This window comes from Penicillium samsonianum, assembly GCF_028829775.1.
Source record: "Penicillium samsonianum strain IBT 33392 chromosome Unknown utg000001l_segment0_segment0, whole genome shotgun sequence".
In the NCBI taxonomy this organism is placed as follows: Eukaryota; Fungi; Ascomycota; class Eurotiomycetes; order Eurotiales; family Aspergillaceae; genus Penicillium; species Penicillium samsonianum.
Genome location: NW_026643259.1, coordinates 1,019,799 through 1,044,915, shown reverse-complemented (window position 1 = coordinate 1,044,915; position 25,117 = coordinate 1,019,799). Strand labels below are relative to the sequence as shown.

At 50.5% G+C, this 25,117-nt stretch overlaps 11 protein-coding genes across 11 annotated transcripts; 7 read left to right on the top strand and 4 right to left on the bottom strand.

Annotated features, from left to right (window-relative positions):
• Window positions 1-860: 860 nt before the first annotated feature.
• On the top strand, window positions 861-2,906 carry N7471_000409 (isocitrate lyase 1; the record flags this gene model as incomplete). Its single annotated transcript, XM_057273130.1, has 4 exons — window positions 861-1,064; window positions 1,133-1,288; window positions 1,347-2,242; window positions 2,307-2,906. The coding sequence occupies 4 exons, from the start codon at window positions 861-863 to the stop codon at window positions 2,665-2,667; spliced, it is 1,617 nt and encodes a 538-aa protein (XP_057141309.1). The 3' UTR covers window positions 2,668-2,906.
• A 438-nt stretch (window positions 2,907-3,344) lies between these two features.
• N7471_000408 (uncharacterized protein) lies at window positions 3,345-5,596 on the top strand (the record flags this gene model as incomplete). Its single annotated transcript, XM_057273129.1, has 3 exons — window positions 3,345-3,721; window positions 3,942-4,865; window positions 4,963-5,596. The coding sequence occupies 3 exons, from the start codon at window positions 3,345-3,347 to the stop codon at window positions 5,594-5,596; spliced, it is 1,935 nt and encodes a 644-aa protein (XP_057141308.1).
• An 870-nt stretch (window positions 5,597-6,466) lies between these two features.
• Window positions 6,467-8,754, top strand: N7471_000407 (hexadecenal dehydrogenase; the record flags this gene model as incomplete). Its single annotated transcript, XM_057273128.1, has 5 exons — window positions 6,467-6,606; window positions 6,659-6,889; window positions 6,962-7,761; window positions 7,835-8,194; window positions 8,705-8,754. 5 exons carry the CDS (start codon window positions 6,467-6,469, stop codon window positions 8,752-8,754), a joined length of 1,581 nt encoding a protein of 526 aa, XP_057141307.1.
• Window positions 8,755-9,304: 550 nt separating this feature from the next.
• N7471_000406 (putative AP-3 adaptor complex subunit mu) lies at window positions 9,305-11,299 on the bottom strand (the record flags this gene model as incomplete). The annotated part of the gene is made up of 3 exons (XM_057273127.1): window positions 9,305-10,721; window positions 10,785-11,204; window positions 11,256-11,299. The coding sequence occupies 3 exons, from the start codon at window positions 11,297-11,299 to the stop codon at window positions 9,305-9,307; spliced, it is 1,881 nt and encodes a 626-aa protein (XP_057141306.1).
• A 217-nt stretch (window positions 11,300-11,516) lies between these two features.
• On the top strand, window positions 11,517-11,845 carry N7471_000405 (uncharacterized protein; the record flags this gene model as incomplete). Its single annotated transcript, XM_057273126.1, has 2 exons — window positions 11,517-11,595; window positions 11,664-11,845. The coding sequence occupies 2 exons, from the start codon at window positions 11,517-11,519 to the stop codon at window positions 11,843-11,845; spliced, it is 261 nt and encodes an 86-aa protein (XP_057141305.1).
• Window positions 11,846-12,250: 405 nt separating this feature from the next.
• N7471_000404 (uncharacterized protein) lies at window positions 12,251-13,045 on the bottom strand (the record flags this gene model as incomplete). The annotated part of the gene is made up of 1 exon (XM_057273125.1): window positions 12,251-13,045. The coding sequence occupies one exon, from the start codon at window positions 13,043-13,045 to the stop codon at window positions 12,251-12,253; it is 795 nt and encodes a 264-aa protein (XP_057141304.1).
• Window positions 13,046-13,717: 672 nt separating this feature from the next.
• On the top strand, window positions 13,718-17,324 carry N7471_000403 (uncharacterized protein; the record flags this gene model as incomplete). The annotated part of the gene is made up of 5 exons (XM_057273124.1): window positions 13,718-13,828; window positions 13,941-13,967; window positions 14,031-14,171; window positions 14,231-17,161; window positions 17,217-17,324. The coding sequence occupies 5 exons, from the start codon at window positions 13,718-13,720 to the stop codon at window positions 17,322-17,324; spliced, it is 3,318 nt and encodes a 1,105-aa protein (XP_057141303.1).
• Window positions 17,325-17,856: 532 nt separating this feature from the next.
• On the top strand, window positions 17,857-19,270 carry N7471_000402 (pepsin-like aspartic protease; the record flags this gene model as incomplete). Its single annotated transcript, XM_057273123.1, has 3 exons — window positions 17,857-18,198; window positions 18,257-19,129; window positions 19,184-19,270. 3 exons carry the CDS (start codon window positions 17,857-17,859, stop codon window positions 19,268-19,270), a joined length of 1,302 nt encoding a protein of 433 aa, XP_057141302.1.
• Window positions 19,271-19,470: 200 nt separating this feature from the next.
• N7471_000401 (NAD(P)-dependent alcohol dehydrogenase) lies at window positions 19,471-20,825 on the bottom strand (the record flags this gene model as incomplete). The annotated part of the gene is made up of 4 exons (XM_057273122.1): window positions 19,471-19,506; window positions 19,565-19,681; window positions 19,746-20,618; window positions 20,682-20,825. The coding sequence occupies 4 exons, from the start codon at window positions 20,823-20,825 to the stop codon at window positions 19,471-19,473; spliced, it is 1,170 nt and encodes a 389-aa protein (XP_057141301.1).
• A 464-nt stretch (window positions 20,826-21,289) lies between these two features.
• N7471_000400 (RNA methyltransferase, TrmH family) lies at window positions 21,290-23,323 on the bottom strand (the record flags this gene model as incomplete). Its single annotated transcript, XM_057273121.1, has 1 exon — window positions 21,290-23,323. The coding sequence occupies one exon, from the start codon at window positions 23,321-23,323 to the stop codon at window positions 21,290-21,292; it is 2,034 nt and encodes a 677-aa protein (XP_057141300.1).
• Window positions 23,324-23,571: 248 nt separating this feature from the next.
• Window positions 23,572-25,096, top strand: N7471_000399 (uncharacterized protein; the record flags this gene model as incomplete). The annotated part of the gene is made up of 2 exons (XM_057273120.1): window positions 23,572-23,898; window positions 23,966-25,096. 2 exons carry the CDS (start codon window positions 23,572-23,574, stop codon window positions 25,094-25,096), a joined length of 1,458 nt encoding a protein of 485 aa, XP_057141299.1.
• Between the last annotated feature and the right edge of the window lie 21 nt (window positions 25,097-25,117).

The following is a 25,117-nucleotide window of genomic DNA, read 5'->3' as shown; positions in this document are numbered from 1 at the left end:
CTTTGGGATTGCCCGGTGGAGACCCGTCGAATACCGGGGCATGACAAGACGTCAAGGATGACTCAGGCAGACATTGTTTCTGGACAGTGTTTTCCTCCGACTGGCGGTAGTTTTTGCCAATTGGCTAGACTATAGCATGTATAGCCAAGTATTACAGAGATTTTCTAGTCTATTTGAGACTATTCCCAACTGATGAACATGCTCCGAATGCAGTTGATGCACGTGAAAATTACCATACGATATGTCTCGTATTGTCACGGTAATTGCATGTGTCTTCAACGTCATCCGGTTCTATTGAACAGCATCGAACATTAAACATTTGAACATCTCACACCAACTTGAACAATGAAGAAGGAAAAGGGCATAAAACACCTGGAATGAAATCCTCTCTATATTCTAGTGAGATGCCGATTATCGTGACACGAATGGAAGATTTGGCCAAGTCAGCAGTGGCAAAGGGCTCTCCCATTAGACCGAGGATCATCAGAGCCTGGATCCTCTCTTCCGAACCCAGCTGTACCCGCCTTCCGCCTTTCGGAGCGCTTTGCCCGTGAAAGATTCCTGGGCGATATGAAGAATACCTAGGCAGTTGGAAGTATTGGCCTGACTCCCGGTGAGCCGAGCGTTTACCGACTGTGACGCATTTGAATGTTTAATAAGTACCCCGGGTTTTCTGGCTTGTGATCGCTTCTTCTTTTTTATTATAGCCTTTCCTCTCATTCTTCTTGCTTTCGTATCCTTTCCTACATTTCTTTCGTCTATAATTGGACTAGCATTGGACCATACGTGACACTTCCTGCACGTTTGAATATACTATCTCACTATATTTGTACCCTTTTTCTGTATTATACCAAAAAGTCATGGGTCTGCACGAAGACGAGGACCGCCAGTTTGCGGCGGAGGTTCAGGCCGTTCAAAACTGGTGGAAGGACTCTCGATGGCGCTACACCAAGCGGCCTTTCACAGCCGAGCAGATTGTGGCCAAGCGCGGTAACCTGAAGATCGATTACCCGTCCAATGTGCAAGCAAAGAAGCTCTGGGGTATTGTGGAGTCAAACTTCCAGGTAAGTTTAGCTGGGGAATATCGACCGTCCACGATTCTATAGATACTAACTATACACTTCACGAACAGAACAAGCAGGCCAGCTACACCTACGGATGTCTTGAGCCTACCATGATCACTCAAATGTGCAAGTTCCTCGATACTATCTACGTCTCTGGCTGGCAGAGTTCGTCCACAGCTTCGTCAACTGATGAGCCTTCCCCCGATCTGGCTGATTACCCCATGGTACGTTGCATATACTGGCGATATCAAAAGTTGGCGCATACTTACAAGTACTCCACAGGACACCGTGCCTCGCAAGGTGAACCAGCTGTTCATGGCACAGCTCTTCCATGACCGTAAACAGCGCGAGGAGCGCGTTACTACCCCCGCAGGCCAGCGAGGAAACGTCGCCAACGTCGACTACCTGCGACCCATTATCGCCGATGCCGACACCGGACACGGCGGTCTGACCGCTGTCATGAAGCTGACCAAGCTGTTCGTCGAGCGTGGTGCCGCCGGTATCCACATCGAAGATCAGGCCCCCGGCACAAAGAAGTGCGGCCACATGGCCGGCAAGGTCCTCGTTCCCATCAGCGAGCATATCAACCGCCTGGTTGCCATCCGCGCCCAGGCCGATATCATGGGTTCCGACCTCTTGGCCATTGCCCGTACCGACTCCGAGGCCGCCACCCTCATCACATCGACCATCGACCACCGCGACCACGCCTTCATCGTTGGCTCCACAAACTCAAGCATCCAGCCTCTAAACGACCTGATGGTGGCCGCTGAGCAGGCCGGCAAGAACGGCGCCCAACTCCAGGCAATTGAGGACCAATGGACCGCCCAGGCCGGCCTCAAGCTCTTCAGCGAAGCCGTCATCGATACTATCAACTCCGGCTCCCACGCCAACAAGAAGAGCCTCATCGACCAATACCTCTCTTCATCCAAGGGCAAGAGCAACACCGAATCCCGCGCCATCGCCAAGAGCCTGACCGGCGTCGACGTCTTCTGGAACTGGGAGTCTCCCCGTACCCGTGAGGGCTTCTACCGCTACCAGGGTGGCACTCAGTGCGCCGTCAACCGCGCCATCGCATACGCGCCCTTCGCCGATCTCATCTGGATGGAGAGCAAGCTGCCCGACTACAATCAGGCTAAGGAATTCGCCGACGGCGTTCACGCCGTGTGGCCCGAGCAAAAGTAAGTTTTATCTCCCCTTGATTTTCCCGTATACTAGAGCCCTTAAACTAACAAACCCCACTAGACTCGCCTACAACCTCTCACCCTCCTTCAACTGGAAGAAGGCCATGCCCCGCGAGGAGCAGGAGACCTACATCGCGCGTCTCGGCCAGCTCGGCTACTCGTGGCAATTCATCACTCTGGCTGGATTGCACACCACTGCGCTTATCTCGCACCAGTTCGCGAAGGCGTACTCGCAGAACGGCATGCGCGCCTACGGCGAGCTCGTCCAGGAGCCCGAGATGGAGCAGGGCGTTGACGTCGTCACCCACCAGAAGTGGAGTGGCGCCAACTATGTTGATAATCTGCTGAAGATGGTTTCTGGTGGTGTGAGCAGTACTGCTGCTATGGGTAAGGGTGTGACCGAGGATCAGTTCAAGAACTGATTTATGATGCGGCTCATGTTGATACCCTGATGGTCTTGACTGTCTGTCTATATATGTGCTTGATGTCTTGTTTTTGTTGATTGTGGCGTTTTCTTTTTCGTTTCTATACAGTCTTGATTTGATTCCCTGTCGGTCTTGCTCTCCCGTTGGAGGGTGAGGTGGCCGATTTATTTTGCATTTCGGAAATCACAGCATATTGTTTTACATCTTGAATGAATGTGAATTCTTTTGAAGTATGCGTTGGATACGGGGCGTATTAACTCCTATTCTTAGAGACGGTAATAAATGGCAAGCCGTAAGCCCAAGCAATAAACTCTCAAGTGGTGCTTTTAGTTGTTTCCTGGCTACCTGTCCAATGCGGTTTCCTATTTTTGGAGTTTGTGTTCTTATCTTTCAGGCTATACCACTCACATGGGAAAAGAGGCATTCAAAAAGTCACTCAAAAAGACACCCAGAAATACATCAAAAAAGAACTCTTGATATCTCTTCTCTCTTTACGTCCGCAAGGGCATTACCTAGGTACTTATGAGACTTCCTATGCGACTGTACGGGATATGATTGGCTAGGGAAAGCAGGGTTCGTGCTTTGTTTGCGCCTAGAAAGGGCGTCTAGCACAAATCACCCGATTAACTTGCCTTACGTTTACAGGCCATCTCATCTTGAGAATAGGGCCAAGAATGGAGCACGAGATATCCGAGTTGCGTCGACGTCTGGCAGAGGCCGAAGAACGCGAAATCGAGGCCAGACGACAACTAAGCGAAGAAAGGCTCCAGAGTCGACAGACCCAACAGCAAATTCAAGAAACCACACTTCCCGAATTTATCGATGCTTGCCACGTTCACTTATTTCTTGGCCTAGCTATACAACCAAATCCAGATTCATCGACCAAAGGCGACCCGGCAAATGCAGACAATAAGCTTCGCCCGGCTAAGATCCGGGAGTGGATGGGGTTCCCGCAGGAGCAGACAGCTATATGGGCGGATCTCATGAGCATCGATTTTGTCACCCAGCGCCACTTTTTGCCGTTGATCGTGCTGCAGCGATACGGGAAGATGTCCGACATAAAATGTTGAGTTCAGAGCTCGGTCTCGGCTATTTTGAACGGCTAACGATCGAGTCGCGTGGTCGCTGAGATAATTGAGCAACTCTATGCAAGCCCTCAACTCCGACAAATCTTTCGTCTTAATGGAAATGTGGCCTTCGAAAACCATGCGAATACATTGACGGACGAATCAAAGATAGTGGCCGATATGGGATCTCTGAGCTTGGCGCAGGAACAACGGCGTCGCTCAGGACGATTGGCCTCGAAACAGTCCCATAAGTCTCGACTTCCACTTCCGGCTCAGTCAGTTGCGAAACACCAAAAGCCTGTGCCGAGCGGATCAGTTTTGTGTGAATAACAAGGGCCCCGAGGAAAAGGTTCCTGCCTTCATTGTCGAATACAAAGCGCCACATAAGCTCACGCTCGCGCATATCAAAGCTGGGCTTTTCGACATGGAGCTCGACCAGGTGGTACGTTATCAGGAGGCCGAGAAGCCAGAAGATACTTGTCGGCGCGTTGTGGCTGCAGTTATCACACAGGCGTTTGCCTACATGATCAATGGAGGGCTGGAGTACGGGTATGTGTGTACCGGCGAAGCATTCATATTTCTTCCTGTTCCACACGATGATCCTTCCACTGTATACTATTATCTATCGGTGCCGAGAGAAGACGTTGGTGATACAACTGGATGGACCGGTAACCCAAATGACGACAACAAATTACACTTGACAGCACTTGGCCAGGTGTTGGCCTTCACTCTCCGAGCTTTGCAAACACCGCAGCGAGGTATTCAGTGGAGCAACTCGGCAGTGAACAAACTGGACACATGGGAAATGATATATGACGATCTTGTGGGCGAAATATCGGAGCTGGATGTGCCCTCTTCAGCATTCAAGTCCCCACAGAGCAGAAACAAATACTGTCGCCTGTCTCCTGTCAAGACACTATCAAAGTCTACTGTTGCAAGTTTCGCATCCTGCACTCCGTTGGGGGCTCTGAGTTCATCCGAGTCTGATGATTCCCCCAACGGATCCGATTCAAATACTCCCAGTCGAAGGCCCCACGATTCCCGCTTCACCGATTTTTCAACCTTACCACTATCATCAGCTGCAACAATGTCACGAGAAGGCTCTTCCTCAAAGGGCACGCCAGTATTGTACGCAACGGTGCCTCTTAGGCTTGGCGACGAGAGGGACATTGGATCAGAAATGCCCCAATGTGCTAGACCATGGAATTGGCCGACATTCAATCAGCCAGGCGTCAGTCATTCGTCTCTTGGATCGGCAACTCTCCGGGTATGACCCGCGGCCTGACTTGGAGTTAGGATGCGAGTCCTTGCCTATTCATGGCACATGCGGAGCCCTTTTTAAAGTGACTTTGTTGTCTCACGGGTATACTTTCGTTGGCAAAGGCGCGCCTATCGAGTTTGTTGAACACGCCCAACATGAGGAGTGCGTATATTCGCGCCTTCGTCCAATACAAGGGGTGCACGTGCCAGTTCTACCGGGTGGCTTACCTCTCCGTCAACCATTCTCTTACGACGGCATCGCGGAGATTGTGCATTTGATGTTGATGGGGTATGCGGGAAGGACGCTGGCTAAGCGACACGAAATTGAACAAAATTGGTTAATTCGACAAGCCGAAGTCTCGTTACATGCTATTCATGGATTAGGCGTGCTCCACAATGATCCAATTCCCGGGAACATGGTCTGGAATGAGGACAGCGGTCGGGTAATGTACATTTATTTTGAGCGAGCACAGTTCCAAGAAAGACGTCCTCCGCTGGAATCTATGTCGCCAAATCAAAAACGGAGCAAGCGACCGAGGCATGGGGAAAGACCCCTAACAAGCGCTCTACTTGCTTTGAGCGTGAAACTCGGCGCATGAGGCATGCCTTACGATGGTAACTGGACCAATCAACAGTACATAGAATTTGTTTCTGCCCAGCTGTGCTGGTGCGCATCTGACGGAATGGACAGGATCCAGACCCTGGAGAACAATAGCTGACTTCATGAATCTTTCACCACCTGAACAGCCTTGGAAGGAGGGGCGCATTTTTTTTATTATAACCTTTTGGAAGTGGATTACGTCTACGCTTTTTTTTTGATACCCCAATTTAATGATTTATGATCCTTTTTCTAGTCCTTTTACATGTCTTTTTATATGTCGGTGATATGCTTACGAATAATAGACTTCGTGAACCCAAGCTACCTAGGTAATAAGATTGTCCCCACTTTTTTGATTCGTCTAGAACAGAACGGGATTTGCAGAAAACCTCCCAGGGCTCATGCGGATCATATTGTTTCGAGCGGGGGAGTTCGTGTGAAGCCGCGGTTCCTTCATATATGCATGTACTTCTATATATTGTACAACCCTAGAGGTAACACTAGATAGACGTTGAAATTACTCCTTGAATTAATATCTTCAAAGTAAAAAAAAACATAGAAAGAAAAAAAAAAGGAGTCAAGACCGGCGCAAAGACCAAAACCAGGATATGCCGAGAGCTCGGAGCATGTGCGGGGCCTGAAACTAATAGGGGTACGGTAGTATAGTACATAGTACGAGTATTTAGTTATATCAGAGCCACATAGTAGAATTAATAGAATTGCCTAGGCACTTACTTAGCCGGGCATGGCTGTTGTAGATCCTGTTAGGTATGGAGCGGGGAGCGCCCACACCCACTTATATACCCGTAGACAACCTCGCACTTTTTCCCTTCTCTATTTTGACCTTAATTTATCTTAATTTATCTTCATCATGGTCGAACTACCGGAATTTAAAGCTACTTCGCTTGAGGAGATTCCCGCGCGCGTTTCCACGGCCCGCAAGGCGTTTAATGAGAACAAGACCCGCGACTTGGAGTTCCGCCTCGTCCAGCTGCGCAAGCTGTACTGGGCGTGAGTACTGACCTCTTTTATCTTTCCTGTCAGTTAACTAACACCTTCCCAGCATCAAAGATAATGAAGAGGCCATTATGGAGGCCTGCGCCCAGGACCTGCACAAGCCTCGGTTCGAGACCAACCTGGGAGAGAGCGGATGGCTCCTGAACGACATTGTCTTCACGACGCGCAACCTGCACAAATGGGCCAAGGATGAGAAGGCCTCCGATATCGATCTCGCCTTCAAGTTCATGAGCCCCAAGATCAGAAAGGATCCTCTGGGCACTGTGCTGGTCATTGGGTAAGCTCCCCTCCCCCTGGCGATGCGCATGAGAATTCCTCGAAGGCTAACAGGCTGCTCGTTCCACTCTAGTGCCTTCAACTTCCCCTTCCAATTGACTCTCGGCCCCGCCATCGGTGCCATCGCCGCCGGAAACACAGTGGTGATCAAGCCTAGCGAAAATGCTCCCGCCAGCGCGGCTCTCATGCAGAAGATCATCGAGGCGAGTCTCGACCCCTCGTGCTACACAATCATCCAGGGTGGTATCCCCGAGACACAAGCCCTGCTTGCCGAACGGTGGGACAAGATCTTCTTCACAGGTGGCGCCACCGTCGGACGCATCATCGCCAAGGCCGCTGCCCAGCATATGACCCCCGTCGTGCTCGAGCTAGGCGGTATCAACCCGGCCATCGTGTCCAAGAGCGCGAACCCGCGTCTCGTCGCCCGCCGCATGCTCTGGGGTAAGCTCCTGAACGCCGGCCAGCTCTGTACCTCGCAGAACTACATCCTGGTCGACAAGTCGCTCGTTCCGGAGGTCGTACAGGAGTTCAAGAATGCGTACAAGGAGTTCTACCCCCAGGGTGCTAAGGGCTCGCCTGATTACGCGAGCATCGTCAACGAGACCGCCTTCGCTCGTCTCAAGTCCATGCTTGATAATACCAAGGGCCAGATCCTTATGGGTGGCACCATGGATGAGAAGGAGCTGTTCATCGAGCCGACCGTTGTCCAGGTTGACTCGGTTGATGACTCCCTGTGCTCGCAGGAGAGCTTCGGTCCCTTCATCCCCATCTTGCCTGTGGAGAACCTCGACGAGGCTATCAGGCTGGCCAATGGTGTCCAGAGCACGCCGCTGGGTCTCTACCCCTTCGGTAACAAGGCCGATGTCGAGAAGAGTAAGTTTCTCTTTTTTTTCCTGTCCTGTATCCGATACCCAGTAAAGACGGCTATACTAACCCTCTCTCCCAGTTGTGTCTTCCACCCGCTCTGGCGGCGTTTCCTGCAATGACGCTGCGCTGCACATCCCAACCCTGCCCTTCGGCGGTGTCGGCGAAAGTGGCTACGGTGCTTACCGCGGCCGCTCCAGCTTTGATGTCTGGGTGCACCGCCGCCCCATCACCTCCACCCCAAGCTGGCTGGAGTCTGTCCTGGCTATCCGATACCCACCGTACGCCGGAAAGATCAGCAAGTTCAATGCTGCCAGCACCTTGCACCCCGACTTTGACCGCAACGGCAACAAGCTGAGTCTCGGCTGGCTGCGCTGCATCTTCACTTTGGGTGGAGGCAGTGCGAAGGCTGGAGCCGCTAGAGCTACTGCTCTTGCTGCCAGTAAGTAATCCTTTATACTTTCCTGCACCTTTCTTTTGCCATTTCTGTGAATATTTTCCACATCTTGCACATATCTGTCTCGTGGGTGGGTTTAGTCTGTCTTGGAGACTTTTCTCCTTCGGATCAGGAGGAGAACTAACATCTGAGATTCCTATACCAACCCCCGTCTGTGGCTTTATATGGTTCAGCCGATGAAGACGCATAATCCCCTGCCTATCCTATATACCCCCAATCTCATGTCTCATGTACTGGCTTAATACTGTTCTATCCCCTCCGAGGATGTCTATCTTTACCATTTCATTTTCACCATTTTACCTCCTTTCTTTGAACATACTGTCATACCCCCGGAATCGAGAAAAAAGAATAAGCTCATAATCTGTGAATATTAATGAATCTTACCTTTTTTTCTTGTCCCCTGTCATTCTATTGCGTCTTCACTTTGTTCCAATCTATCAATCCGCAGATCATACCTATCAAACCTTTTGGAAATCACAGTCTAACCCGTAATAGTTGCCTACATCGTCCTACAGGTCCTCGAACGCCGATCTTCGAAATTGTGAACGTGAACGCTTCTGAACTTGGATACCCCGCTTGGATCTACTGCTTCGGTGCTGATCACTCCTTGTCTTGGTATGGGAGAAGTTGGACTTCGGCTTGGATTTAGTAGCATGTGCGGACGACTTCGGGATCTTTCTACTGTAGTAAAATAATTTGCCATGTAGGTGAGTGCTTTTTGGATTTAATCGCTCTCTTATCCTAGGTGATGCTTTTGTTTCGAATATTTGAGCCATTTAATTTGCAATTCATTTATGTTTTTGGCTGTCTTGGAGGTGTATTGCCCTGTAAGCGAGTGTGTAGTTTATCTAGACATCATCGCATTGGTATTGGGGCCTTATATTCCACAATAGAGGAAGCATAGAAGGGGCAAGGGAGCCTAGCCTACGACATTACAGCAAGGTAAACCCACATTGAAAAACATAGACAGATCCAACATTCATATCATCATTCATGCTGTCAAACGCAGTGATTATCGAATGCGCTATCCAGACCAGACCAATGCCTCGGTTCATCTGACCGAAAAAGAAGAAACTAAATCAAGTACATCCGGCTCTAGCAGCGCCGTTCCACGCCGCGATTACTCACACACAGGTACTTGACACCCTTGTACGGCTTGACATTCTCGCCCAAGCCGCGACTGCGACGCTGGTCGATGTTGAGACTGTCCACTTTGATACCAGAGGGAAGCCAGCCTCGCACGGAGAAGGATACTGACGCCGAGTTAGGCATCAGGCTTGCGTTGACCTGGGCCTTTGTTCTGCGCGCGGGGCGGGATGTTGATGACGGGGCGAAGAATGCAGGGAGGTGGGCGTTATACTGGGATTGTGATTGGAGAGGGGGTGTGGTGGTATGAGGTATGGAGGGATTTGGGGATGGGGCGGTAGCTGTAGCTGCAACGGGATCTTCTTCCGCGTCTTCTGGTTGTAAGGCAGCGGAGCGGGAGGATTTCTTTGTTGACTTCTTCTTCTTCTTTTTGCGCTTGGAGGGGTCCGAGGATCGGGTTTTCTTCGATGTACTGGCGGATACATCGTTGTAGGAGGTAGGCGCCTCATAGTAGCCTTGCAGGAGGTTGGCATTGGCATCTTCGTCGGCATCCTCGACGCTGTCATCAAGGTCGTCATCAGCGGATGGATAGCCTGAGACACTGCAACGCAGTGTGGCAGTGCCAGTCAATGTTCCGGCATCCTTGCCTGTGGGAATCCGCCACTCGAGGAGCCCGGTTGAGGGTGTGAATTGAGCGTCACCACGGCTGGCCTGCATGTCCGTGATATGGCGGACGGACTTTGAAATCGGTACGCTAACAACAACCTCTTCAAGTGCCGGTCCGGAGCTTCCACTTCCGCCCCCACCTAGGAATGCCGGCGTTGATGTGCCGGATCCGCTTCGGGTAGCTCCAGGCCGCGAAGATGAGCTTTGGCCCGGGAAATTTGAGTTCAAAGTCAGTCGAACCTCAAACTCGGAGCCAGATGACCCGAGTGATTTACGGATATCCACAACAGCAGGTAGGAAAAGCTTTTCCATATGGCTTGGTGGCTCATCCAGGTCGGGATCAATGGGAAGGAGATCCACTTCATATCCAGCCAAGATAAACCGCCCATCGGGGGGTATGAAGCTGAGCTCACCCGGCCGTTCCTTCCATCGAGCTAGTCGAACACACGGATGAAAGACCGGTAGTTCGATCTTGCGGCCAAGCACATGCTGGCCACCCGGCGCGGATAACGATAGCAGTAGGTCCGGGACTCCCGATATCTTCGCAGTGAATGCAATGGTCCCGGATACCAATGCAGACAGCAGTCGGCCCGAAGGAGCCATAGTAACAGAGAGAGATTCGATGATGTCGACATATAGCTCATTAGAGGTATGCCGTACACCGGGCCGTCGCCAAGGAATGGCGGGTCCTTGTGATGCACTGGCGGTGGCGAGAGATTGCTTGAGAGGATTGGTAGATCCTAGCGTTGGCGTAGATGTACTAAAGCGCACGCGAAATCATTAATACCAAATAATATCGTTGGTCAAGTCAAGAGCTGCTCACCCAGGTACTCCGATTCCGCCTAACAGCTTCCCCATCCACCCGGGAACCTCAACAACCTCCTGCAATGCATTGGGTTCGGTGTTGCATACCGTTCCCCCATCACACATTTCATTGAGGAGCTGCGCAACAACATCGTAGTTGGCCTGGATCTTAGTTGACAGCAGCGGCGCTCCAACAAAGTCCTCCAGTACATCGATCACGCGATGCAGGAACTCCAGTGCTAGAAGCGGCTCCGTATCGACTTCGCTTATTGCAAGAAACAACAGATTCGACTCTACCGTCGAGAATACCGTCACCGGCGGTGAAGCGCTGGGAATGTACAGCAAGGAAGGGCGTGGTTCGGCATGCGCAAGGTAGAGGGGCAGGATGGCGGAGGCCGAGGGCGGGCGGGATCGATATACATGTTCGATGAGAGGGGCGCTAGGGAGGACGGGTTAGTGTGGTCTTGCAAGCCGGTGCGGAATATCCCACTTTAGCTCGTCATATACGTAAACGGCATCAATCTCGCCGCTCATGGTGGCAGTTGTCTGATGATGAGATTACTGTGTCGCCGTAGATTGCATAGCTCTCGTGTTTTGCCGCGGATTCCCGCCTTCCGATAACTTTTTGGAGACACCAGACATCAACTTATAGTAACCGGGCTCTGGTGATACGGTGCGCGTTTATTTCTTGTTCCCGCTCTGAACGATATCGAATAAGCTCTATATACACATCTCCTCTGCTAAGTGCACCATGGATACCCAGCCAAAAGACGCCAAGCAGGCTCTGGCCGAGGACAAGTACGACGACTGTCTGTCCTGCAGAGTGACTGGTATGTTTATTTTTAGCCTGTGATTCGGGCTGGTATTACCAGTATTTGGTACTGACACATCGCAACAGGATCTGCTGCTTTTATTGGCCTCGGAGTCTACAGCTACTACACTGGAATGACCAATCTCCGGAAACAAGAGAAGGCCATCATGCAAGGCGCTACAAAATACAAAATGGGCTCGCGCAAGTTGGGGATTGCCTCGATCTCTGCGACATTGGTGGGAATGGGGCTGTGGCGGGCGTTTAATTGAGCATTGTACATTAACCACATACTAAAGCATATGGGATGTGATGAAGGCCGGGGTCGGGCAGGCTAGTTGTTTGATAGCGAAGTGCAGGTTGGAAGCTTTGTAAGATATTGATTGTTATTTAGTTGCAAGCCAATGATAATTGCCACTCCGGGTATCGGGTATCACCACAGGCATATCCGTCTATATGCTATATCACAAGGGGAAGGGAAAAAAATAAGAAAAAGAGACAAGAAGACATCAAAAGAAACCCAAGGAAGAGAAGAACAAAACGAAACCATATGCAAAATGTCCCTTCCTTGTTATGCACCCGAAAAGCACCTTCATACCCGAAATCTCAACCAGCCACTGCGTGACAATCAGAAGGGAATGGTCGTCACTTCGTCATCATATAATACTTTATCCGGGTCAAGCCCTAGGTAAAGCGGCCTCGTTTCCCACCCCTCCTGACATATCTCGTCCGTTGTTAAGCCCTGACAGATCGAAGAAATCAGGGAAAGTGAATTTCCTCTTGGACCCAAGACTAGCGGGGGACTCCCGTGGCGAAAGGCGCGCATTCGATCGCGGGTGATTGTTGTGACGATGGTGTGGTCGACTGTTGCGAGGCATCACTGAGACGCTCACAGGAGCACCGTCCTGCATGGTCGCAGATGAGTTGTCTGATGACTGCACATCCATGTCAAGCTCTTGACACTGGGGGTATGTAGGACCAGCAGAGAATGTGAAGACGGCAGGTGTGGCGAAAGAAGGTGTTTCGTGGAGTTGTGTGGGAGGAGTGATCGACTCTGGCTTGGATGCGGGTACGGGCGCTGAAGTGGGGGTCTGCCGAGGAATTATTTCGGCTGTAGGTTTTTCTTTGCGGGCAGTAGCTGGAGTAGCACTTCGGTCACGCTTGTCGGCCTCTGCGTCTTCATCGCTGCTTTGTGATCCAGTTCCGTCACATTTTTCAGTTGCCCATTGTCGAACCTTCCACCCCTCTCCGTCTCCGAGACCGAGGTTCTCACGGTCAAGGAAGTGAAGCAGATCCTCTAACGCATCCTGGTATCCTGATGACCTTGCCTGAGCTTGCTCACATACTGCATTCTTGTACAGGTTGGTGACAGACAGAGCCGCCGCCTTGAATTGCTGGAGGAGTTGCTCCGGAGGTTGCGGGCGGGGTGTCGAGGTCGGAAGAGAGGTGTTGAGGGACCTCATGGAGTCCATGGCAGGGAAAAATGTCGAGGCCCTGTTGGGCAATGGTTTTGAGGACGAAAATGTTTGTGTTAACAAGTTCTTATGCCGTGCGTGGTTCGTCGTTCGTTAGTGGACAAATGGCGATACCGAAGAGCTTGGAGGTGGTGAAAGAGAGCAGTGGGAATGAGAGGAACTCTAACAAGAAAAAAGGCAAGAGCCAAGGCAGCCAGAATCAGATATATCAAGGTAGTTGTTCACCCAGCTGTGCAACAATAAGCACCAAGATGTGTCAACGGAGGAACTTTCAATTTCAAGGTTGTTGCAGATGACCGCCCTGGCCCGGTAACGAGAAGCCCACTTTCCGACGGAATAACTATATTCCATACCGTAGGGCCCTACCGAAAGGCGGTATCTTCATTTGCCATCAACGCGCTTTGAATACCCTCAAGAATCCTAGTCTAGAATTGTTCAATAGCATTCAATCTATGGGACCCCCATTGATGAGTTGCTCCACCTTTTGAATTCACCCTGGACTATATTTGGACAATCACCCTCACTTCCTCACCACTCCGACCGCAGCTGGTTCTTTCTTCCTGCACTACGCGATCCGACTAGTCGCGAGCTTCCGATATTCTTTGTTGCACGTTCAAAGACGTGTTTAAACAGCCAACACACCTGCACTCTGTTAACCAAAGATAAATCATGGCTCCTGCCCTCGCGTCTGATCCGGTCTCGCAGGCTGATACTCCCATGACTGATACAAATGACGACACAATCCCTTCGGTGCCTGTGGATAGTGTCGACGCGCAAATGGTATGTGAGGTTGTTCCTACTCACTTGTCTAGAACAAATTGCTGCATCATTTCCCATATGTGTCTTTGCCTTTTTCGCTTCAAGCTCATGCTAATTTTCTTTCGCAATCTAGAGCCGCCAAGACACCCCAGATTACACGGTAAAGATACCCTTGGTCTACAGTGCTGTATTCGATAGGGCAAGTTGCTAATTATTTGAATAGGACTCTGACACAAATGCCAACACCACTGCAAGCAGCGTTGCGGGCGACGCCGCGGCCGATGGACGTAGGCGCAGATCCGAGGCCAACCACCTCAGAAAAAGCATCCTAGGCAAGAAGCATGGCCGACTCGATAGTACGAAGGTATGGGCGATAACATAAGATTGCTGACGACCCCTTTGCTGATACATGATGTTTCGCAGGAGGATGATTCGATTCGCCGATTCCGATACCTTCTCGGTCTCACTGACCTGTTTCGCCACTTCATCGAGACGAACCCAAACCCTCAGATCAAGGGGGTTATGGCGGAAATCGACCGACAAAATGCAGAGACAGAGGAAAAGGCCCGCAAGGGCACTAAGCGCACTGGGGGTGCAGGCAGTGAGCGGCGCCGCAGGACCGAACAAGAAGAAGACGCAGAGCTGCTACAAGATGAGAAGCAGGGGGGCGATAGCACCACCGTCTTTCGAGAGTCGCCAGCATTCATCCACGGCGAGCTACGTGATTACCAGGTTGCAGGCTTGAACTGGCTCGTTTCCCTACACGAGAACGGTATCTCCGGTATCCTGGCCGATGAGATGGGTCTCGGCAAGACCCTGCAGACGATCTCGTTCCTGGGCTATCTACGTTACATCCGTGATATCAACGGGCCTCATTTGGTCGTCGTGCCGAAGTCAACCCTGGACAACTGGAAGCGAGAGTTCGCAAGGTGGACACCTGACATCGATGTCCTGGTGCTCCAAGGTAACAAAGAAGAACGACAGCAGTTGATCAATGAGCGATTAGTTGAGGAGGAGTTCGATGTCTGCATCACCAGTTATGAAATGATCCTCCGCGAGAAGTCGGCCTTGAAGAAGTTTGCTTGGGAATACATCATCATCGATGAGGCTCATCGGATCAAAAACGAAGAATCATCGTTGTCGCAAATCATCCGTCTTTTCAACTCCCGCAATCGGTTGTTGATTACTGGTACTCCGCTACAAAACAATCTGCATGAACTGTGGGCTTTGCTCAACTTCCTTCTCCCAGATGTCTTCGGCGATTCGGATGCATTTGACCAATGGTTCTCAAACCAAGAATCCGACCAAGACACCGTGGTACAGCAACTCCACCGTGTTCTCCGTCCTTTCTTGCTTCGACGTGTGAAGAGTGATGTCGAGAAGAGTTTGCTGCCGAAGAAGGAACTAAATCTATATGTCCCAATGTCTGAAATGCAACGGAGGTGGTACCAGAAAATTCTAGAGAAAGATATTGACGCCGTTAACGGCGCCGCTGGCAAGCGCGAGTCCAAGACCCGCCTCTTGAACATTGTGATGCAACTGCGGAAGTGTTGCAACCATCCCTACCTGTTCGAGGGAGCTGAACCAGGTCCTCCGTATACGACCGATGAGCATCTTGTTTTTAACTCGGGAAAGATGGCCATTCTGGACAAACTTTTGAAGCGCATGCAAGCGGATGGTAGTCGTGTGCTTATCTTCTCTCAGATGAGTCGTGTACTGGATATCTTGGAAGATTACTGTTGTTTCCGAGACTACAACTACTGCCGTATCGATGGTACCACGGCACATGAGGACCGCATTGCTGCCATTGATGACTACAACAAACCTGGATCCGACAAATTCGTTTTCCTTCTTACCACCAGAGCGGGTGGTCTGGGTATCAACTTGACCTCGGCCGATATCGTCGTTCTCTTCGACAGTGACTGGAACCCGCAAGCTGATTTGCAGGCCATGGACCGAGCTCACCGCATTGGTCAAACCAAGCAGGTTAAAGTTTTCCGCTTTATCACAGAGAACGCCATCGAAGAGAAGGTTTTGGAGCGAGCAGCTCAGAAACTGCGCTTGGATCAGCTTGTCATTCAACAAGGTCGTTCCGGACAACAGGCCGGCAAAGCGTCTTCGAAAGACGACCTCCTTGGCATGATTCAGCACGGTGCTGCCAACGTCTTCAACACCAAGGGTGGAGATGCAACCGAGATGGCCGAAGATGAGGATATCGAGACTATCCTGCGTAAAGGTGAAGAACGAACCGCAGAGCTCAGCAAGAAGTACGAGACCCTCGGCATTGATGACTTGCAGAAGTTCTCCTCTGAGAGTGCATATGAATGGAACGGCAAAGATTTCACCGAGCGGAAGAAGGATATTGGCATCACTTGGATCAATCCAGCCAAGCGTGAGCGCAAAGAGCAATTCTATTCCATCGACAAATATTACCGTCAAGCCTTGGCCACTGGAGGCCGAACCGCCGATACAAAGCCCAAGGTCCCACGTGCTCCTAAACAAATCACTGTCCACGACTGGCAATTCTTCCCTCCTGGTCTCCACGAGCTTCAAGAGAAGGAGACCGCCTATTTCCACAAGGAAATTGGTTACAAGGCTCAATTGCCTGAAGGCCCCGAAGAGGAGCTCAGTGAGCGAGAGGCTGAGCGGGACCTTGAACAACAGGAGATTGACAACTCTATCCCGCTTACTGAGGAAGAACAAGCCGAGAAAGCTCGTATGTCAGAAGAAGGCTTTGCAACCTGGAACCGTCGCGATTTCCAGCAATTTATCAATGGATCTGCCAAGTTTGGTCGCACCGACTACAAGGGTATTGCTACTGAAGTGGACAGCAAGGAGCCCAATGAGATTAAAGAATATGCCGAAGTCTTCTGGCGCCGATACACCGAGATCCAGGACTATCCTAAGTACCTCCGAGTCATCGATCAGGGTGAGGAGAAGGTGCGGAAGATAGATCACCAGCGGAAGATGCTCCGCAAGAAGTTGGAGATGTACCGCGTGCCGCTTCAGCAGCTCAAGATCAACTACACCGTGTCCACTACCAACAAAAAGGTTTACACCGAGGATGAGGACCGATTCTTGTTAATCATGCTAGACAAGTATGGAGTCGAGGGTGAGAATTTGTATGAAAACATCCGTGAAGAGATCCGTGAATCGCCTCTGTTCCGATTCGATTTCTTCATGCTCAGTCGTACACCGGTGGAAATTGGTCGCCGCTGCACTACTCTGCTGAACACCGTGGCGAAGGAATTCGAGCCCAGCAGTGAGGGCAAAGGCCGCGGTCGTGAGCGTGATGAGGAGGAAGAGGTGGAAGAAGCGCCCCCTGCTAAGAAGAAGGCCAAGAATGGAGCTGCTGTAAGTTTTATCTGATGGATTATCTATTATTTTGTTTCTAACTTTTTTTTTACAGCCGACCAAACAGGTCAAAGCCACCAAGGGTGGTAGCAAGACTGCCTCTGCCGCAAGTTCTCGAGCTCCCAGTGCTGCTGCAACCAAGTCTAAAAGTCGCAAGAGGTAATCGTGTGGATTGAAGGTCCACGGGTGTGTGTACGTTCCCAGTTTGCTAAGGTTGTTATTGGTGATTCGGATATTGGGGGCGGTTTCGTCAGGATCGGCGCAGATGATCTTTTAATGTACTTTTGTAATTGAAATAGAGTTACTCGTTTTACTTCCAAAGGCTTATCGTATATTTCCTGTATAATCCCTGTATAATCCCTGTCTAATCCCTGCATATTCAGAAATCCCCCGCCTGACCGGAGTCCGCATCACCGTGCAGATCGGATACCACCTGGCGCCATCACGCTGAAACAACACTAGCTCTAAGTCATCCGCAATGACGGAATGCAGGTTTCTGGACTTCGCCTCCCTTAAACTGGCAAATGATTAGCCTCCTCGCTAGACATCGCATTATTTAAAAGCCATGACGACGCTTGTTTCAAACACCCCAGTTCATTGCATGATCATATTCTAGCATAAATACTTAAGGAGCCCCCAAGCTCTAGCAATCCATCCTCAAACTTCTCAAATCATAACAATCCAAACACCCCACCATGACTAGAATCAACCTCATCGCGAACCCGCACTACCAGAAGTCTGGCACGAAGTCGTACTTGCACGCCATGCGCAAGTATCGATTCACCCCAACTAAGGACGGCCCATATTTCCTCGGGACCACAATGGTTCAAACTGGCCGGCAGTTCACTAATAAGCCCGTGGGAGGCCGTGCTCGGTTGCAGCAGGTCCTGCAGAAGAAGGACGCTGTTAGCGATGAAGTTGGGCAAGTGGGTGCCCACGATGTGCAGAATGACTCGATGTATCTTGCAGAAATTGGTATTGGCACACCTGCGCAGACGCTCAATTTGGACTTCGATACTGGTTCTGCGGATCTGTGGGTAAGTAAATTTCTTTCGTTACTCTCGGTGTGATGTGAAGGTTGCTAAGATTGTCTAGGTCTGGTCCACGGAGTTACCGTCTAAGACTTTATCAGAGAACAAGAATCACACAGTTTTCGATCCGACCAAATCGAGCACGTTCAAAGAGAAAGACGGCTCGACATGGCAGATCAAGTACGGCGATGGCTCTTCTGCCTCTGGCACGGTCGGCAACGATAATGTCAACATTGGCGGGCTAGTGGTCAAAGGCCAGGCTGTTGAGGTCGCTGATATATTGTCTGATCAATTCGCACAAGGTGCTGGAGATGGGCTGCTGGGGCTTGCGTTCGGTAATATCAATACCGTCAAGCCTCAGGCAGTGAGCACGCCTGTGGAGAATATGATCTCGCAGGCCGATATCCCGAAGTCGGCTGAGCTCTTCACCGCGAAGCTGGGCTCATGGCGAGATTCTGATGAGCCGGATAAGGGCGAGTCGTTCTATACTTTTGGTTATATTGATCAGGACACGGTGAAGGCCGCTGAGGCAGAGATCACCTACACGCCTGTTGATAACAGTCAGGGGTTTTGGATGTTCGATTCTGCCTCGGCGACGGTGAATGGGAAGTCGGTTTCCCGGACTGGGAACAAGGCAATTGCTGATACGGGGACTACCTTGGCGTTGGTGGATGATGAAACTTGTCAGGCCATTTATGATGCTATCCCCGGGGCAGAGTATGACAATGACAGCCAGGGATGGATCTTTCCATCCAACACAACGGCTGATAAATTGCCTGTTATATCATTTGCTGTTGGTGATAAGCAATTTGTTGTGCAGAAGGAAGATCTAGGATTTGCTGAGGCTAAGTCTGGTTATGTCTATGGAGGTATCCAGAGTCGTGGTACTATGACCATGGACATTCTAGGGGATACCTTCCTGAAGGCTATATATGCAGTGAGTGATATATTTTTGCGAGTTCACAGTCGCATAAGCTAATACGATGGTTAGGTCTTCGATGCCGGCAATCTTCGCTTTGGTGCTGTGCAGCGAAAGGAGCTGCATCAGAATCTCTCTGTGCCTTCTGAGTCTAGTTAGACATATGCGTAATGTAATATCGGGCTATAGGTAGGACTTGCTTGTGATACACACCCAGAAATTCCAGATGTTCATTTACTATGGGATTTACTTGCCGCTATATGAACAGGAAGAGAAACATGCTACGATCTAATTATAGAAAACAATCCCAACCACCTCCTAGTGAAAAGCGCCTTCATATACATATTCGAGTTATGGCATCACAGGTCTGCCCATTTGATGATGGGCTTGATAACCTGCAGGAAGTGAATCTGTTAGCTTGTCTCATCGAAACATTGATTGTGGAGCACTTACACTTCCTGAGTGTAAATCTGCCATGGCTTGCTCAAAGTCTTCCGGGGCATAGATCTTAGCAAGCTTATCGACCGGGAATTTCCCTTGCTTATATAGATCAATCAGTTGTGGGACAATCTGGACAAACAGCGACGACGACAAATTAGCCACGACTCAAGAGACTGTAAAAAAAAAGACTCACCACAGCGGGATTCGCGCAGCCCTCAATCACACCAGCAACACGCTTGCAAGACATCATGAGTGCCAAAGGATCGATATTGAGGGATGATCCAGCACGAGCAACACCCACAATAGCTAGGGTACCTTCATGGCCCAAAGCTTTGACCGCAGCCTCGAGAAGAGGAACTACACCCGTGGTGTCGAGAATACAGTCAACACCATCTGGGAATATATCCAACAGCCCCTGTGCAAGGTCCGATACACTCCTCGTGTTCAACGTATGCGATGCACCAAGAGCCTTCGCCAGCTCGAGTTTCGCGTCAACAATATCAACCGCGATAACGGTTTCAACTCCCAGAGACCGGGCAGCCAACATAGCCGCCACCCCAACAGCGCCCATACCAAGAACAGCAAAGCTACTTTTCGGTGTGGGCTTGAGAACATTGAAGACGGTGCCAGCACCAGTGAGATATCCACAGCCAAGAGGGGCAAGGACCGCCATGTCCTCAACCGTGACTCCAGACCCCGAAGGAGACTTGACGACCGACCGCTCGTCAACTACAGCCAGCTTGCTCATGGAGGACTGGCCGAAGAACTGGCCGCGGATTGGGCCCTTTCCACCAGGGAAAGAGATGGGCGACTCGTCAGCGCTGAGACCTCGAGCACCGGCGAAGTTAATCGGTGTCACCTGGCCGCAGAATCCATTTCGGCCTTTGCTGCAGGGACTGCATGATGCTTCGTGACAGGAACTGAAGCTTAGGAAGACGAGGTCGCCTTCTTGGAGGGACTTGTCTTTGACGCCACTGCCGACGCGACGGACGATTCCGGCACCCTCGTGGCCTAGTACGGCAGGATAATCACCGATAGGGATTGCGCCCTGTTGGACGACGATGTCCTAAGGTTATTTTGTTAGTATCGTTTACTTGGAGAAGTTCATTGCGGATTGGCTGATACATACTGTATGGCAAAGGCCGGTATATTTCATTTCAACCAAAACTTCATTCGTCCGGACTTCATCAAGAACAACCTCTTGAAGAACAAAAGGAGCTCCTGGCTTCTCAACCACGAATGCTGTGGTTGGGATCTGTTTTTCTGGGATCATGGTGGGGATGGTTCGATGAATATGCGACAGGGATCTTCCTATGGAGTGATAATTTGCTAGTGAGTCCACAAGCTAAATATAAATACATACACCTTCGAGTTAGGGTTGAAGGGAACTGACTTCTTAAGGAACTTTCTCAAAGAGACTTCGGATCTTCCCCCGCAGATCCCGGTTTTGTTCCCCACAAACCGACTTCGGCGACGAGTTTCGGTATATCTCAACCGGAAAGTTTTTATCTGAATGTGCGTGGATCTATGTTTTGAGCTTTGGTTTTGTTTTGCTTTGAATGAAACGTCATTAGTCTCAAAAATGAGGAGGATTCCTCGATTACTCCCTCAAGATGCGGTGTAGTTAACCCTAATTCAGAACAAATCGAGAACAAAGAACTTCAAATCAAAAAACTCCAATTATGTGCTATTGTACAAAGATGCAGTGTGCTAGAATACATAGATTTTACAGTCAAATTACCACATTTTCTCCTTTCCCACGTTCTTTTCCGTGTTCTTTTCTTTCTTGACAATCTCACCCACAGTAATGGGGGTTCGCAGGAACTTCTCCATCAGTAGCGCGGCGGCGACACTCACATTCAGACTGTCGATGCGGGCAGGATCCGATTCAACGCCCAGGATGGAACTCTGCCGGGCGCCTGGAATACTGATGATTGCATTTGCATGCGACTTGATATGCGAGCTCAATCCAGTAGCCTCACTGCCCATCATTATGACACTCGGCGCAGTAGTGATGGGCAATTTCGCCCCACTTTGATCGCCATCAGCCGGGATGTGATCCAAGTGCATGGAGCCGGGAAGTGGTGCATCTGCAGCATAGAATCGCCACCCGTTCTGCTGGGATCGCTGAATAAAATCGACTTCATTCTTCACGTGAAGAATAGGCATATTCTCTGCTGCACCAGCAGAACATTTGATGGTGATAGGAGACAATGGTGCGGAGTTGCGACCAGCTAGAACAATTGCATCGACGCCCAGGAAATATGATGAGCGGATGATGGCGCCCATATTACCGGTATCGACCACTCCATCCAATAGCAAGACAATTGGGTATCGATGGTGTTGTTCAGTTTCATGCGGGGGCGGGGAAGGATGATGGATTCGGATACGATCGTCGGTGCCATTTACCGCAGCTTCTTCCCGGGTTTGTGGCGCAAGCTCCGTCCGGAAATACTCCTCGGATATAGATGGAACAGCTTGGAGACCACGCACAGGCAATTTTGGTAGAGGGGATGCCTCCAAAATGCACCCATTGTGAGGTCGCCCAGCACTCATCTTGTCCATGAGTCGATCCCACCCTGCAAATGCCATTTTTACTGCAATGTTCTTTGACAATGCCAGTTTGCGGATTGTGACCTTTGCTGCACTTAGCTCTTCCTCCGTGCTCTGATAGATATAGAGCTTGTATAGCTGACGCCGACTGCAGCGTAGCGCCGCCTCCACGGCACTGGTGCCGTAAATGAACTCAGATGCCGGTGTAGTGTAGGGGATTGTATCCGGCACTTTGACGTTGTCCTTCACCCGCTCTGGCATGCTGTGCGTGACCCGGTGAGCCCTAGGTCTTGCTGGCTCCTTCTCCCGTGGTTCGTCCATCGAAGGCCTTCCTCGGCCCGATTGTGTGAATGGACCATCTTGTGTGCGCGATTGGAATCGGGATTGGAATCGGGATTGATGTTCACGGGGAAGTCCTCGGAAATCACCAGAACGAATGAACTCATCCTCGTCGAACTCAAACTTTTCTTCCTTTCGGCTTTGTCGTGGGGATGGGGAGGTGTCATTCCATGACGATTGTCGGCGGTCATAGTCTTTACGACCTACACCGTCTGATGTCCAGGCTTTCTTTGCTCCGTATTCTCGCTCACGCTGGCCATAATTTCGTTGAATGCTAGAGTTGAATCCTGATCTCTCGGGCTTTTCTTCTTCATATTGCCGCGCCCTATTTGTTCGACGGTCGTTGAAGTTGGATTGGTCTGATCTTCCGTAGTCCTGTCGCGCTCCGTTTGTTCGACGGTCGTTGAAGTTGGATTGGTCTGATTTTCCGTAGTCCTGTCGCGCTCCGTTTGTTTGACGGCTATTGAAATTTGATTCACCTGATCTCTCGTATTGTCGCGCTGCGTATTGCCCCTCGTATTGTCGTTCGCGCTTAGGAAAGCGAGACTCGTTGCCGCGACGATTATCTCTGTCTGCGGTCTGAGATCTGCGAATACCCTCTCCAATTGCTGAATTCAATGATGCATGCCGAATAGCCAAGACTGTAGAATGGGAGGAACTGATAACTCTTGAAAGACTATTCAAGCCCGTTCTTGAGATAGTGCTGAGCATTGCGAAGAAGTTCCGTCTTCGTAGGTTCTCCTGTTTCCCGTTTTCCGCAGACTTCAATATCGATTGCGCGATAGGCGTCTGCCCGCCACCGAGCTTATCGTTATCGGAGTTCAAACGCGCCCTAACGCGATCTTTGTGTATGCGCAGTCTTGTCGATTTCGACTTCATTCTTCTTTCCTTCCTGATCTTCATTCATTCTCTCTCTCTTTTCCCTTCGTCCCTGTCCCTGTACCTTCGTACTCATCTTTCATTTGACATCCAATCAACGCAAGGCTTGCTTGGCTGTCTTCAATTCCACCATCGTTCCAACCTCATCTCAGTTCATTTGACTTCGATCTCCAACTGTAGGAGCCGCATGTGCGGTTCCTACGGCTCCATCTTCATTCTCTGATTCTGCTTCTGATCAGAAAATCACCATGTCTCAATCTAGAGACAACTCTCCAGGGTCTGATGATCCTGATGCGATGGCTGCACAATTGCTAGCGCAATTCCAGAGCGCTTCCTCTCTCACGACTCCTCCTATCATCCCACCTGAGGGTTCCAAAAATGCCCTTCAGCCAGTGCAACATGTCACTGGAAACTCACATGAATCAACCATCTCTTTTGAGATAATCGTCCCAGCGGTTAACAACCCTGAGGACTATGAGTATTTGCCCGGTCACTTCGAGATTCATCGCATTCTTGCAGTCGATATGCACGAGCCAAAGCTCATTGTGAGACTCAAAAGTGGTGAACGTCAAACTGTAAGTGAACACAATCAATCAATCAATCAATCTCAAGCTCCATTCAACTGACCATGACTTTCACTAGATGACCATCAAAGAATTGAAAAGCCTCAAGAACGGACGGGAGGCTTTGCGTGAATTCAATCGCGACTCACAGAGCCCTGATCCCCTGGCAATGGACCATGAACCCATTTCAGATCTCGTTTACTCAGGTGGAGATGGTCCTGCAGACTATGATTCAGACATGGATTGGGGAATTGCACGAAGGCGCCAACGGCGTGGACCACCAATCTCATACGATCATTTCTTCCGCAGTGGCGATGAGGACGACGATAACGACCATCAAAGCCGCCGTGAAGCAAGCAGCAGCGTGCAGATTGAAGACTCAGAGGAGTCCAGTGATGAGGATGATCCTCTAACCAAACGCCGCTACCTGAGAAGAGGTGTACAGCAGAAGGGCCGAAAGCAACGTACCCGTCAATGGTCCGAACAGTCTTCTGCCTCCGATACAGGCAAACGAGCATCATCTCGCCTGCGACAAACCCGTCGGCGCAACATGAAAGAACGCCTTGAAGACGACGAATATTCCGAGCGCGAAGTTGAGCAGCCTAAGCAAAAGTTCTCGGGCGCGAGGGAGCAGTTCCGTGAACTCCCAGATGATAATGAGTTCAGACTGTGCCACTGCCAGTCATGTGCCCAATGCGGCTATGAAGATCATGACATCGAAAAAGGGTCTTTGGTTTTCTGTCAAGGTTGTACTGTGTCATACCATCAAGGTTGTCTTGGCGATCGAAGCAGCCGAAAGCACTTGGTCACCAAGGTTAACGAGGGCGATTTCATTCTCCAATGCAGTCGGTGTTTGGGGATCAAGCACCAAGAGCATGACATGAAGCCTCATTTAGGCCACTGTGCCGTGTGCAGAGATGAAGGGCCCATGGCGCAGCCTTTGCGAGAGACTCTTTCTTCCCAGACTGAGCAACAATTGCGTGAAGCCAACGATGGCATAGATCCGATTACCCACGTCGATATGTCCCGTGTCAACAATGTCGACAATGTCCTCATCAGATGCCTTGGTGGCAGTCATAGCTGCAAGCGAGCCTTCCATGTCCAGCATCTACCAAACATGACAGAGAGGGACCGTGCCGACATTGATCCTGCTTATTGGCAGTGCAACGAATGCTCTGAATCCCCCCTGGAGCCAACCCAATCCACGTGATCGTTGCTTGGAGACCAAAGA